This window comes from Saccopteryx bilineata, chromosome 2 (assembly GCF_036850765.1).
Source record: "Saccopteryx bilineata isolate mSacBil1 chromosome 2, mSacBil1_pri_phased_curated, whole genome shotgun sequence".
Classification (NCBI taxonomy): Eukaryota; Metazoa; Chordata; class Mammalia; order Chiroptera; family Emballonuridae; genus Saccopteryx; species Saccopteryx bilineata.
In genome coordinates, this window is record NC_089491.1 from 248,396,754 (window position 1) to 248,410,961 (window position 14,208).

The 14,208-nt window shown below is 54.5% G+C and overlaps 3 protein-coding genes across 8 annotated transcripts in view; 1 reads left to right on the forward strand and 2 right to left on the reverse strand.

Annotated features, from left to right (window-relative positions):
* Positions 1-14,208, forward strand: part of DGCR2 (DiGeorge syndrome critical region gene 2) — a 130,803-nt gene that overhangs the window by 38,006 nt on the left and 78,589 nt on the right. For 4 of the 6 annotated variants that reach the window (XM_066259885.1, XM_066259889.1, XM_066259888.1 and 1 more), the window contains exon 1: positions 12,462-12,778. The exons of the other annotated variants lie outside the window; for them this stretch is intronic. In XM_066259885.1, the coding sequence (XP_066115982.1) occupies positions 12,700-12,778 (79 nt within the window). In that variant the 5' untranslated portion in view covers positions 12,462-12,699. Of the gene's footprint in view, positions 1-12,461; positions 12,779-14,208 lie in introns of those variants that run through there. 6 annotated transcript variants of the gene reach the window in all.
* Positions 1,883-2,971, reverse strand: LOC136323193 (testis-specific serine/threonine-protein kinase 2). The gene has a single exon (XM_066255009.1). It carries the CDS (start codon positions 2,969-2,971, stop codon positions 1,883-1,885), a length of 1,089 nt encoding a protein of 362 aa, XP_066111106.1.
* Positions 8,299-10,736, reverse strand: LOC136325453 (testis-specific serine/threonine-protein kinase 1-like). The gene has a single exon (XM_066259894.1). The coding sequence runs from the start codon at positions 9,975-9,977 to the stop codon at positions 8,886-8,888; it is 1,092 nt and encodes a 363-aa protein (XP_066115991.1). The 5' UTR covers positions 9,978-10,736; the 3' UTR covers positions 8,299-8,885.

The window sequence follows — 14,208 nt, forward strand, 5'->3', positions numbered from 1 at the left end:
GGAGTTCAGCCTCTAGGGTTCACCTGGGGCTCTGGGTCCAGGTCTGCAATCTCTCCAGCTAGGCCTGGCCTGCGTGGTTTGCTAGTACTGCATGGGTCCTACATGAGTATCAGACCACACTGTGGCATCAGGGTCTTTGCCAGTGCCCTCACCATGACCTTCAGGAGACTGATTTATAGCTCAGGTAGGGCAGGGGTCTCTCCATCTGCCTTTCTCTCCTAGTGCTCCAGGCACTGCCATCTATAGGCTGCTGAGTCACCCATCTCCCCTCGTCATTTCCATCAGTAGTAATCCCAGGTAACAGTAACCTGGGCCCCAGTGTCAAGCATTGGAGCCTGGCTCCATGCAGACCTGACAGCACCACGTGCACCACCTGCCAGCACTTGCTTGGCAGCCTGAGCACATTGGTGCTCTACTGCCAGGAGGCCCAGAGCCAGCTTCTTCGCATGGGGGTGGGGACCAAGACTGTGGCTGCTTGCCAGATGAGTCTCTTCTGGCCTCAAGTGGGGTCAGATTATGCCCTTGGGGGGCTTGCTGCTCAGGGAGCCAACCTGGAATCCCTCAGACTGGAGTTCTGCTTTGAGCACACCAGCCCTGCATGAGGTCATCTTCCTGGGTACCTTTGCATCGGTCCTCTTCTGCACTTCATGAGTGCCAATGTCTTCTGGAGGCTGGCGCAGGGCCTTCTGCCTGCCTGGGTACCACTAGCCTAACCTCAGCAGTGAGTCCCTGCAAGCTTCCAGGGCCGAGCCCTGGCTGTGCCCTGTGACCCATCAAGGGGGTTGGGGGTGGACTTAGCAGGTAAGCTTGGACCAAGAGCAGGGACTAGAAAACGTGCATTTTCATGCTTTTCCTTCATAGGGAAGGATGACTTTGGGCCTGAGGGTGCCCCCCAAGAAGTGGGATGCCAGAGGTTTGAGGGGGGGTGAGTGAGATGCAGAGAGGGACACTGCCTGGGCAGTGCTTACCACTACCTAAGGCCAGGTGCTTACCACTTCCAGCACTTGGCTGGCCTATTGGGAGTGTGCCCTGGGGAGTGACAGGTGACAAAATAAGACTGCTGTGTGGGGCCGTCAGGGTGTAGTGGAGAGGGTACAGATCAGAGGTCTTGGCTGAGGTTACCTGCCTGGTGGGTGAAAGGGGTCCTCTGGAGGGAGGGCAGGAGAGAGAGGAAGAGAACTTTGAAGAAGAGCCGTCTGAGCGAGTGGGAGGGGGTCAGAGAGGGCTGTGCAGCACCTGAGGTGGGAGACATGCATCTATCCAGCCTTGAAGGCGCTGGGCGGGGGCAAGTGAGAGGGAGACCAGTGGTGGCTTGGCAGATGGTCTGTGGCTGTGATCTTTTTGCCCATGAGATCTCTCTGTGAATACCTTTGTCTGAGCACCAGTCCCTGGACCCCTATGCTGGCTGAGTCCTGGATAAAAAGACTCTTCAGGGAGCACTCTTTTTTTTTTTTTTTTAAAGCTTCTTTTTTTTTTTTTTTTTTATTTATTGATTTTTTTAAATTGATTTTTAGAGAAAGGGGAGAGAGAGAGAATGGGGTGGAGCAGGAAGCATCAACTCCCATATGTGCCTTGACCAGGCAAGCCCAGGGTTTCGAACCGGCAACCTCAGTGTTCCAGGTCGACGCTTTATCCCACTGCGCCACCACAGGTCAAGCTCAGGGAGCACTCTTGATGCTTATTTACACATTGTGGTTTATTTGATTGTCAGTAATTACTGTTTTTGCTCCTAAGTGGAAGAAAGCTAATAGAACGTAATCAAAATAGTGGTTTAATTGACACATTTTACTTGTTCCTTGCACCTGTGCCTTCTTCAGCTCCTACCTACCTACTTAGTTTATGTGGGCACCACCATGTACCACACCTCCGAGCCCTTTGCATCCTAGGTCCCTGCCTTCCCCATTTCAGCTCCGGAGATGTGATGTTCTTTGGCCCTGGAGGTCTCGGCCAGCCTGTCCTCCTTTTTGTTCTCATTCTCAGGTGCCCCCAGCAGCCGGTGCTGGGTTTTAGCCCCCAGCTTGTGATCAGGCCGGTGCTCGGGCCGGTGCTCGGGCTGTGAGCCTGGTCGGGTGTCTAGTTTGCACTCGGCCCGGTACTTGCCCTCACCCTCCCTCTTGAAGGAGACAGAAGACAGGGCTTTGGGCTTGGGGGGCTGCAACCATGAGTGGCTGAGGATCTCGTCAATGTGCAGCCGCCTGCTGACGTCCGGCTGCAGGATACGGTAGATGAGGTCCTTGCACTCACCCGTCAGATTCTTAGAGCGTGGGAAGTCCACACGGTGCTCCTTCTGGATGCGCAGCATCTTCTTGATGTCAGAGTCATCGTAGGGCATGGAGCCACAGACCATAATGTAGAGGATCACGCCCAGGCTCCAGATGTCATAGACCTTGGGCTGGTAGGGGATGCCCTGCAGGACCTCGGGGGCCGCGTACGCTGCTGACCCACAGAAGGTCTTGCTGAGAATGATGCGCCCGCTGCAATCGCGCAGGCAGCGCTTGGAGAAGCCAAAGTCAGACAGCTTGATGTTGAAGTCTTTGTCGAGGAGAAGGTTCTCGCACTTGAGGTCTCGGTGGACGACATCCAAGTCATGACAGTACTTAACAGCTGAGGAGAGCTGGCGGAACATCTTGCGTGCCACATCCTCGTGCAGGGCCCCCCGGCACTTGATGAATTCAAGGAGGTCACCCTGGACGCCAAGCTCCATGACAATGTAGATGCGCCCATCTGAGGTCTCGAAGATCTCATAAGTCTTGATGATGGAGCGGTGATTGACAGTTGCCAGGATGTCCATCTCCCGAGGAAGGAATCTCTCCACAAAGTCGGTGGGTGTTTTCTTGCGGTCAATAATCTTGACCGCCACATTGAATTTGAGGCGCTCGGAGTAGGCTGATTTGACTTTTGCGTAGGAGCCCTTTCCAAGACTGATGCCTACGATGTAACCCTTCTTCCTTAGGACCGTGGCATCGTCCATGGTGCCAGGAGCGGCCGGCGCCCTCTACATCCCCTCCCCACATGGGCCAGCAGGCATTGTCCTCATTTACAGTGTGGGGAGCTGTCTAGCTGGGCTGGCCTGGACCTGTTGAGGAATGCTCAGCATTATCTCCATGTGACTTCAGCATGTGAAGTCATAAAGCCAGGCAGCCAGGAGTGGGGACTAGGCTGGGGGGAACAGGGCCCCTGGAACCCTGGAAGCCAGGCTGACCTAGCAGGAGTGCCTACTCCCTACCCACTGGAAGGAAGCTGGCAACCCGGACTGTGGTAATCTGTCCTGCTTTTCCTCGCCATGGCTTACCTGTCACAAGTCAGGCCCAATGTGGGGGCTGCCCAGGTCCATCTGGAGCACCATCCCTGTGCCAGTTTTCTTCTGGCTGTGGGGACTGACCCTGCTTTGGTTCCTGTCTCACTAGGGCCAGTTTCCTGCAGCCTCTTTGGGGTGTGAAGAAAACTGCATCTAGGGCTTGTGTCCTCGGAACTGGCAGTGCTTGGGAGGGACTGCTTTAGTCTGGCCAGCCTGGTGGTGGTTGCAAGAGCAGCCTCTGTTTGGGGCAGAGAACTAGGTGGATGAGTGCTGCTGCCGCAGTGAACAGGACATGTGCGGGGTGGAAGGACTGGAAGGGCTCTGGGGTGCTGCAGGTCCCAGGCTGGCAGATGAGTTCCAAGGATTGGGGCAGGTCTGGAGGCTGAGTTCGGCTCCAGTCAGGTAGAGGAGGTGATGAGGCTTCCAGGTAGGGAAGAGCCTGGGGGAGGAGAGGGCTTGTTCTGAGAATGGCTGAGTCTAACAGGCAGGAGGGAAATGGAGGACAAGGTAAGTTAAGGGCTTTTCCCTGAATGATAGACAGCCATTGCAGGGCACAGGGCAAGAAGAGCTGTGACCCAAGTCACATTTATAGATGGCATCATAGAGAAAGGACTCTGGGGTTAATGGAGGCCGGTGCCTTTGCATGGGTAAGAGGAGGTGGGCCTGGAAGTCTGGGGGACAGAGAAACAACAGTATCCAGTGTAGTGATCAGCAATCAGGCAGGGCCCTGGGCAGAGCCTTGCTGCTGGGGTCCTGGCGATGCTGAGGGCCAGCAGCACCCAGAGCATCAACTGTTAAGCCCAAGCACCTGGCTGAGAAGGGGTCCTATATTATGTCAGTTTGGGTTTTGTGAGGAATGGCATGTTGTAGCTGCTGGAAACCTGGGAAAGTACATTGTTCGCATCTTTCAGATCGCCTTTTCAGCTTGGGAGCAATGTGAAAACCCTCTTTAAGGGTACATGTGTGGTGTTCTGCTTTGGAAAATAGGGTCTCCTCTATACATCCCTTAGATACTTTGAAATCCCTGTTATTAATTTGTTTTCTGTCATAGGCACCCCGTGCCCACATGTAGCAAATTGTCAGAAGGGGTGTGCTATGTACTCTGTTCAGAGGAGAGGGAAGAAGTCCTGCTTCTGTGTGGGTGGCCAGGGGCTGAGATGGAGCTGGCAAGCAGCTTCACCAGTAGGGCTCCACCATGGTGACAGGAGGCAAGACATGACAGGCGATGTAACGTATTGACCAGAGCATGGCCGTGTGGATGCTCCTGGAGCACGTGGGGAGTACCCTGTGTCTGGAGCCCCATGTGGAAGTTGGTAGCAGCAGGGCAGCCAGAGTACAGGTGCCTGGCAGGAGTGACTGGTCTGGGCAGGATGAGCCCACGGCGGGCAACTTCCTTCCTGCACCCAGGCCACTTTAGGGCCCGCTTTCTCCTGGGGGCTTTGTTTGGCCTAAATGACCAGTACTTTACTCCTTTGTGTCCTAGAAAGGGCTGGCTATGAGAATTTGCAGGTCAGGGCTCAGTTCTGTGCTCACACCTGAGTGAGGATGACTCCCCAACTTTATTCTGTGTCCCAAATGTTCTACTTGGAGTAATCCTGCATGTCTTCCTTCTTGGCTGACTCTCCTGACCCATTTTGTGGATTCTACTCCCCCATACCCTACTCTTTCCTGGACAGTGTGGCCTCTTTGGTTTTTTTGTTTTGTTTTGTTTTGTTTTTTTGCCTCTTTGGTTCTTGGAGGACATGGTGGAGGAGGCAGGTCTCAGCATCGTGCAGGGGTATAGAGCAGGTAGCTTTGTCCAGGATGTGCATGCCGAGGCAGGAACTCTTGGTGTGTTGGAGGCAGGAGCTTAGGCTTAATGGTTGATGCTCTGGGTGCTGCTGGCCCCCAGCATCACTAGGACCCCTGGTGTGTAAGCCTGGACCAGGGGCCCTCCAATGGGACTCCGAACTGGCAGTCCTTTGGGTCAGAGACCTGCAGACTCTGGGAATGCCCCTCTTGAGCTATGGTTTCCCTCATAAATTTAGTGCCCACTTGTCCATTCACCTCGTAGGCTTTTGAGGGTCAGGTCCAGGTGCTGGGGTACACAGATGAACTAGAAAGGGCTCATGCCTTCCTGGAGCCCAGACATCAGGGAGGCTGACTGTCACACCAATAAGTGTGAATGCCCCGTATTGACTGTGTTGTGACACCAAGGAACATGAAGCGATGACAACAGAACTGGGGACTGGACTTGGAAAGACTGGAAAGCTATGGAAGGCTGAAGTCGTAGGAGTTAGCCACATGGAGGAAGATGAGGACTGCTAGAGTACAGGATGGCCTGAATGGACAATGTGTTGAGAGCGTGCAGCGCTGGGTGGGTGGGCTCATGGGCCACAGTGTCCATGCCAAGGGTCCTGATTTTAAAGGCTTTAGTGGGTCACTGAAGGGGTCTAAACCAGGAACGAGCCCAGTTCATTGGGCAGCTCACAGGACTGACCTGCATATTTGGCTACCTGGGGAGGTGTGGCTTCAGTCACCCACTGCTACTCCATATTGTGTGATTCAGGAAGTCCTCTATTCTTGCTGAGCTGTCTCCCCACCTGGAGAGCATACACTAAGTGCTCCTTCCTGCAGCCTCTGCCGCCCAGGCCCTCTTGCCACACATTGCCCACTGCCTTAGGACTGCAGCAGGCTGCAGAGAGGACCGCGGAACCCTCATCCCAATTCTACTCCATCGTACTCTGCAATTCCACTCCACCACCAGTCAAGTTGCATGGCTCTAGGCTCTTGGAGCCTTTTGCCTTACTATAATTTTTTTAAATTGAATTTTAGAGAGAGAGAAAAAACGATTTGTTGCTTCACTCATTCATGCCATCATTGGTTGATTCTTTTTTTGTGTGTGGCAGAGACAGAGATAGTCAGAGAGAAGGACAGATAAGGACAGACAAACAGGAAGGGAGAGAGATGAGAAACATCAATTCTTCATTGTGGCTCCTTAGTTGTTCATTGATTGCTTTCTCACAGCAGACTGAGTGACCCCTTGCTCAAGCCAGCGACCTTGGGTCAACCTGGTGAGACTTGCTCAAACCAGATGAGCCCGTGCTCAAGCTGGCAACCTTGGTGTCTCGAACCTGGGTCCTCCACATCCCAGTCCAATGCTCTGTCCACTGTGCCACTGCCTGGTCAGGCCATTGGTTGATTCTTGTATGTGCCCTGACCATTGATCAAACCTACAACGTTGGCATGTGGGACCACACTCTGATCAACTGTGCTACCCAGCCAGAAGCTGGATCCTTCAGTCTTCATTAAAAAATTGGGTGGTGGCCCTGGCCGGTTGGCTCAGCGGTAGAGCGTCGGCCTGGTGTGCGGGGTATCCGGGTTCGATTTACGGCCAGGGCCCATAGGAGAAGCGCCCATTTGCTTCTCCACCCCCCCCTTCCTCTCTGTCTCTGTCTTTCCCTCCCACAGCCAAAGGCTCCATTGGAGCAAAGATGGCCCGAGCGCTGGGGATAGCTCCTTGGCCTCTGCCTCAGGTGCCAGAGTGGCTCTGGTCGCGGCAGAGTGATGCCCCGGAGAGGCAGAGCATCGCCCCCTGGTGGGCAGAGTATCGCCCCTGGTGGGAGTGCCGGGTGGATCCTGGTCGGGTGCATGCGGGAGTCTGTCTGTCTCTCCCCATTTCCAGCTTCAGGGAAAAAAAAAATTGGGTGGTTACTCCAGTATTACTAGGGCCTGTTCTGTGCCTGGTCCCTGGACACTCACTGGTCTGTTCTGGGTGAGCTCAGCAGCTGGCTGTTGAGTACTGTTGAGGCTCCCAGAAGGCCTTGTTGGAGGCCATGGACCCTTGGCTGAGCCTGGAGAAATGGGCAGGGTCTGCAGGGATGCATCCACAAGCATGAGTTAACATGTATTGTACATGTGGGGTATTTGGTTGAGGGAAGAGTCCGGGAGGCCAGGATGAGGCTAGACCTGGGAGGACCTTAAGGCCAAGCACTGGGATCCTTCCCTCAGCAGAGGAAGCCAGACTGGGTGCTGTGGGAGGCGATAGCAGGGCAGGGACAGAGGCCTTGATGGTGGCTGAGCAATGACACACAGGAACACGGAGACATGAGGACACAGTCTATATGAAGGTGGCTGTGGGGTGCGTGACAGAGGGCTGGTCTGGGCTACTTGCCGAGTCTCACTTCTCACTGAGGCCTGCGGGTTGGAATCTTCCCAAGAAGATGGGGGGGAAGAGGTGAGTCTGAATGCTCTTGCCCATTTTTTTTTTTTTTTTTTTACAGATAGACAGACAGAGGGCTAGATAGGGACAGACAGGAATGGAGAGAGATGAGAAGCATCAATCATTAGTTTTTCATTGAGACACCTTAGTTGTTCATTGATTGCTTTCTCATATGTGCCTTGACCATGGGGCTACAGCAGACCAAATGATCCCTTGCTTGAGCCAGCGACCTTGGGCTCAAGCTGGTGAGCTTTGCTCAAACCAGATGAGCCCGCGCTCAAGCTGGCAACCTCGAGGTCTCAAACATGGATCCTCTGCATCCCAGTCCAATGCTCTCTCCACTGCGCCACCGCCTGGTCAGGCGGCTCCTGCCCTTTTGGTGGCCAACCACATGAGGCTGTCAGAGTGAGTGCAGGGCAGGGAGAGAAAGGGCCATCATAGCAGAGGTGAGGACTGCATAAGGAAGGGCCCTGCAGAGCATGGTGGTTGGTGATGCAAAATGCAAGCTTGTTCCCACTGTGGGACACTGATGGCTGCAGGGTCCAGGCATGCATTGTGAGGATACCTGTCCTGTCCCTTGCTCACTGGTATCAGCTTATCCACTCTGGCAGGGAGCATCACGCCTGAGGACAGACTGAAACAAACAGTATAGGGAAAAAAACAGGGTGTGGTCAAGGCCACAGAGTTGTGGGACAAGCAGGCTGGAGTATGGCTGGGCTGTCCAGCAGCGCCCTGCTTCCCCTGGGTCAGGGGGAATGATCACAGGTGGGATGACTCAGGTCACCATTGAGAACTGGGAGCCAGGTGAACACGAGAGAACTCCCAGTGGACAGAGTAGAAAAACTAAGTTGCCAAGAGAGTCTGAGAAGCTGGTCCACTGCCCTCTGCAGGTCTCTCCCCACCAGCAGCCTTGTGGGTTCTCCTCCCACCCTTCCTCTACTGGCAGCCACCTTGCCCTCCTTGGTCCTGTCTTCTCCATATCCCCTCCCCCCAGCACCATTCTCATGGCCTCCCTCTTGATGCAGCATCTTCCTCATTCAACGCTCTGTGCTGGTCCAGGGCCTGAGGTCATGGTCAGGGCTGGGCACAATGAGATATATTTTCCAAAGTTGGGGGTTGGGTGGGGTGGCATAGGATGGATACTCTTATTGGACGACCACAGTCAGCTCAGGCAAACACATTCACCTTAGAGTCTGCACTAATATAGTGATTTATTGCCCTTTACCATGTGGGTTACCACGTTCAAAGGAAGGGAAAAGAAATTGATAAACAGTTGCTCATCCAGGACTATCTTCCTTCACTGGCCTGTCCCTTGGATTTTTAGAGCTCAGGCTCGAAGCTGTGAGCTCGGCCTCATTCCCTACCAGCCCATGGGCCATGAGTGACTCAATCGGTGTGTGTCTCTGGAGGCTTCAGGGAGCCCCCTGCCACTGGCTCCTTGCTTGGCTGCTTATCTGTGAGCCTAAGGTTCGTGGTCTGCAACTGGTTTGACACCTGCATTTCCAGCCTATCCTTCTTGGATTTGGACTCCTGCTTCATGTTGGGCTGTGCCTCCTCCTGGGGCTCTGGCTTGGTGACAGCCTTGTTGGGGAGCTCAGCATCTTGGGGGCTCTCTTCCTCCTTGTTGATGGCTGCAGAGGACAGGCACTGGGCCTTGGGCTGCACCCAGCAGTGGTTGAGGATCTCGTCGATGTGCAGCCGCCTGCTGACATCTGGCTGTAACATGCGGTAGATGAGGTCCTTGCACTCACCCGTCAGATTTTTGAAGCGAGGGAAGTTAATGCGGTGCTCCTTCTGGATGCGCAGCATCTTCTTCATATTGGAGTCATCGTAGGGCATGGAGCCACAGACCATGATGTAGAGGATCACGCCCAGGCTCCAGATGTCATAGACCTTGGGCTGGTAGGGGATGCCCTGCAGGACCTCAGGGGCCGCGTATGCTGCTGACCCACAGAAGGTCTTGCTCAGTGTCAGGTGGCCACCATCATCTCTCAGGCAGCGCTTGGAGAAGCCAAAGTCAGACAGCTTGATGTTGAAGTCCTTGTCGAGGAGAAGGTTCTCACACTTGAGGTCTCGGTGGACAATGTCCAGGTCATGACAGTACTTGATGGCTGAGGAGAGCTGGTGGAACTTCTTGCAAGCATCATCTTCATGTAGGGCCCCCCGGGTTTTGATGAACTCGAGGAGGTCACCCTGGACTCCGAGTTCCATGACAATATAGACTTTGCCATGTGATGTCTCGAAGATCTCGTAGGTCTTGATGATGGAGCGGTGGTTTAGCATGGTCAGAATCTCAATTTCCCGGGGAAGGAATTTCTCCAAGAAGTCTGTGGGGGCTTTCTTGCGGTCGATGATCTTGACTGCCACATTGAACTTTAGACGCTCAGAATAAGCAAATTTGACTTTTGCAAATGAGCCCTCTCCCAAGTTTATCCCCATGATGTAGCCCCGTCGCTTGAGGATGGCAGCATCATCCATGGTGCCAGGAGTACCCAGTGCCTCTGAGGCTGCCCTCTACATCCCTGCAAGACGTGGGCCAGCAGTGTCCTCATTTACACTGTGGGCGGAGAATCCTCTGGGCTGGCCTGGCAAGTCTGCTGTCCGTGCCTCCTAGAGGCCCAGACTCTGGAGTGGAGCGTTCAGCATTGTTGCCCAGGTGATTCAGTGGGTGAAGTCATAAAGGAGGAGTACCCTGGGGAATGAGTCTCTCTCTGGCTTAAGCCACTTGGACTTGGAACCCTGGAAGGTCAGCCAGTGGGCTGGACCATACCAAAGGCCCACAGAGAGTGGCCCTGCACTTAGTTGGGACCCTAGATAGCAGGGGTTCATTGGGGCACATATGTCTGCCCATGCCTCCAAACCCAGAGCCAAGACTGCTTGTTGAGTGGTGGGACTGATTTGTGCCACTTGGGAAATCCAGGGCAAGTGGTTGTATCAATCCAGGTCCCTGTAGGAAACAAGACATACTCCAATTGGGGCAGTCTGAGAGTTTAATAAGGGCATGATTTACAAAGGAGGGAACAGAGTGTAGGAAACCCCAACAGTCACATAGTTCTGGAAGAAGGGAGGGATGATCACAGGAACCTGGAAGGGGTAGTTTAGGGAGGGTGACTTTGAGATAGGCAGTTACCTTAAGTGGAGACCACAGTGACCCCACAGACAAGGAGCCGGGGAGAAATGTCCCTGATCTTTTCCCCTTCCAGTCCTGGAAGCCCTTACTGTGTCCACACAGGTGGCCTTCCATCCATGCAGCAGGGTGAGGGTGGAGGTGGATCAAGAAGGAAAAAGTCTGCAGGCCCAGGGGTTTCTGTCTTCTCCTGCATGGTTTGGCTGGACTCTTCACCTCCTTGTACTTCTTATTCCTCATCCAAACCTCTGCCGGAATGTTTCTATGACAGTGACTCTGTGCAGGGGACAAATGGCAGGAATTTCTGCTCTTGGCTATGTGTTCCCCCTTGGGGTTGTCAAGATGGTAGCCTTGGCTGGGCTCCCAGGGCAGATCTTGGGCTGGGGCAGAAGCTGGACCTGGATCTTGCTGTGAGTGCCATCAGCTGCTCCTGGAATGCTTCCTGAGGACGATGTAAGTGGAGAGATCAGCAGTGACCAGGGACTAGTTTCTGCCAGGAGTAGAGCCCCTCTGCTGTGACAGCTCCTTGCACTTGCTTGGGACCATGCCCTTAGAAGCAAGAGCAGGCAGGTCTGGACTTGCTTTGGGTTTAACCTTGGCTATATCTACCCAGAGGGAGTGGGTGTGTATCTCTCAGATGACCCTGAGTGTCCCAGGATTAAGAGACATTCAGGAGAACCAAGGCTTGTGGGAGCGTTGAGAGGACTGCTCCTGGGGAGTGAGTCCGTGGTGCTAGAGGTGGGGCAGGTAGGGATAGGTCTTCACCAGCCTTGGCCTTTCTTCTTTCTCTATTCCCACCACTACCCTCTTTTCCAGCCCTGACACCCTGCCCCAGCCTTATGTGCATGACTGTTGGCTTTCCTTTGGACAGTTTGCTCCTCTCTCTCCTGCTGAGAACACCCTATGTGCTGTGTCCCCTCTCATGGTCACCTTGTTCCCAATAACAGGTGCAATGTCAGTACTTAGAGCTTTGTTCCCAGTGGCTTTCCTCATCAGATGTGACCTGATGTGGCAGCAGCTCTGTCCAGTGTTCCTTCCCTCCCCCATTGTGTAGGCAAGGCCCTTCCTCCAGAAGCCAGCTTTACTACAGGGTCTCTAGAATCGCGGCTTCCCTGTCACCTCTCCTTATATGACACTCCTTTAAGCTATTTCCTCATCTATCTGAAACATTTTTGGTTGTGTGTGCCGATGAAGTCACACCTACCTGTGCCTGACAGCACTGATCCTCCTCCTTCCTCTCCTCCTCAAAGATAGTCTGGATCCTTACAGTTTTACTCATCCCTTTCTTGCAGCCCTCCTCTCCTGTTTTTTTTTTTTTTTTTTTTACAGCCCTTCTTAAGAAGGCCACTTTAGGCAGCACTCTTGGGCCTTTGACTGGACCTCGGCCTGCGGGTATGCAAGGTGTGAAGACCTTTTGTGTCTCTGTTCCTCTTGCTCCCTCTGAATTCCGTCCCTCTCCTTTCACGCTCCACCCCGTGGGCTACCCACGGTCCCTCGGGTCCCCACCTCTTGGCCCATTGTACCTCGCCCCTTTCTGTGTCGGTCATCTTTGCCCCATTTCCCCGCTCCTACCGCCCCTGTCCTGAGCCCTACCGCTAAGGTTCCACTACCGAGCCCCACCTCTCTGTTTAGCCAATGGCACACTTTTGTTCTTAAGTCCTGGCTTTCCGTTGGACCCGCTCTTCGCCGTCCCGACCTTAGGCCTCGCCCCTTTCGGGCACTATTGCCCAGGCCCCGCCTCAGCTCGGTAAATGGGCCGTACGCACTGAAATTGCGCAGGCCCCGCCCCCCTCCTGGGCGCTCATTGGCAATGCCGGCAGTAAGGGCGGGAGGCGGGGCGTCGCGGCGCCGAGCAGGACGGCCGCCATCTTGCGCGTAGCCGGAGTTGGAATCTCAGGTTGTGGCCGGGAGTGAGCGGGAGCCCGCGGCCCAGTGCAGCCGCGGCCCAGTCGGAGTCCTCTCCTGCCGCCTCTCTGCACCCGGCTTCGGCCCGACCCCCGACCCTCAGCCAGGCCCGGTCCGGCCTCCCCGCGGGGTCAAGCGGCCGCCCCGGGGACGATGAACGGAGGATAAATGGTGCCCAAGGCAGACAGCGGTGCCTTTCTGCTGCTCTTCCTGCTCGTGCTCACCGTCACCGAGCCGCTGAGACCAGGTGCGCGGCGCGGGGTGTGCAGGCGGGCGGCCAGGGGTGGGGCGGGCGTGGCCAGGGTCCCCCGGGACCTCCCTTTACCTGGCGGGCCGGGTCCGGGCAGGACGCCGGCTGAGGCCTGCCTGCGGGCCGCCGCGTCTCTCGCCCCGGACCGTGCACCTCCGGGACCATGCCTTGAGTTTACCTGGTTCCAAGCGCTTCTTGCACCATGGAACTTTGTTTTCGATGGATGTTGACCTTGGGTCCACGATCGTGAAGCAGTACATGCTTTGAGGTTGACGTGACGGAGATTGATGGAGTCCTCTCGCCTAGGACCTGCGCCCTGGGCGCGAGCTCTTTGCTAGTCCAGCGGCTGTGATTAGGCTGGAGTGCTGGGGGTAGAGAGCAGCTCGTGGAGGCACCTAGTTTCTCTTGCAGTGGGTTGGTGCCAAGCGTCTCAACCCTGGAAATCCGTCGGCTAGAAGGCGGTAGCCGTGTCGTTTGTTGTCACTCAGGTGTTACACTTGAGAAGTACTCAGTTCAGAGAGCGGCCCCGAGGAGGTGCTAGGAGGTCGCTCAGCATCGCGCGCGGGGGTGGGGGGTGGGGCTGAGGCAGAGACTGACGCGCTGCCCCGCAGGTGTGTTTCAGTCGTAGGAACCTGGACAGTGCCTGGTACTTAAGACTACTCTTTGTATGTGATGATTAAATGCTTTCGGAACTCCCGTTGGAACTGTGTTTCTGTAAAAAAAAAGTCTGTGTAGGGGGAAATGGATTCAGAATCAAAGCAGCTTAAGGCCCCAGACAATTTTTATTTGTTCCTGGAGGACCACTCCTCTGAACTACAGCAAAAAAAATAGAATCTCCAAGTGCAGGACCTATTCATTTATCTAACAGGCACAGGAGATATAATGCTGGATGCTCACAGTGCCCCTTAAAGGGGATTGTGAAAATGATTTTTTTAAAAATAAGCAGGGAAATAAACTTTTAGGTCAAAGAAAATGAATTGTGCACATATACACATTCATTTTATAACAGTACAGTTGAAAAGTATGGTTCTTAGGTTTTTGGTTTTTTTTTAGTGCAGAAAGGGGTACATGAAGGTAGAAGTGCCTAGGGCCTCTTCTGTAAGCACTGTCAGGCCTCAGTGGGTAAAGGCAGGCTGGGGAGCAGAGCCCTGTGTGGCCCTCCACCATGCCCTAGCCTGGCTCCTTCCACCCCAGACACACTGAACCTCTGGATTCCGTAGTGCCTACCTAGTGGCCAAGGCCCTGGGCCCGCACTCAACCTGGAGTCTTTCCAGTGATACTTCTCTGGGCTCCCTGAGTAGAGCTGGTTGCTCATTGCTTTTAGATGTTCTCTTGGCAGCAGGGTGACTGGTTCTGAGATAGCCTTGGTAGGATGGAGACCAGGAAAAGGCCTACCTGTCTAGGAGGGTACTGTATAGGCTCTTGGG

What these genes read in the sequence shown, in the direction of transcription:
- LOC136323193 (XM_066255009.1), bottom strand. Translation starts at nt 2,971, where the DNA reads ATGGACGATGCCACGGTCCTAAGGAAGAAGGGTTACATCGTAGGCATC.
- LOC136325453 (XM_066259894.1), bottom strand. Translation starts at nt 9,977, where the DNA reads ATGGATGATGCTGCCATCCTCAAGCGACGGGGCTACATCATGGGGATA.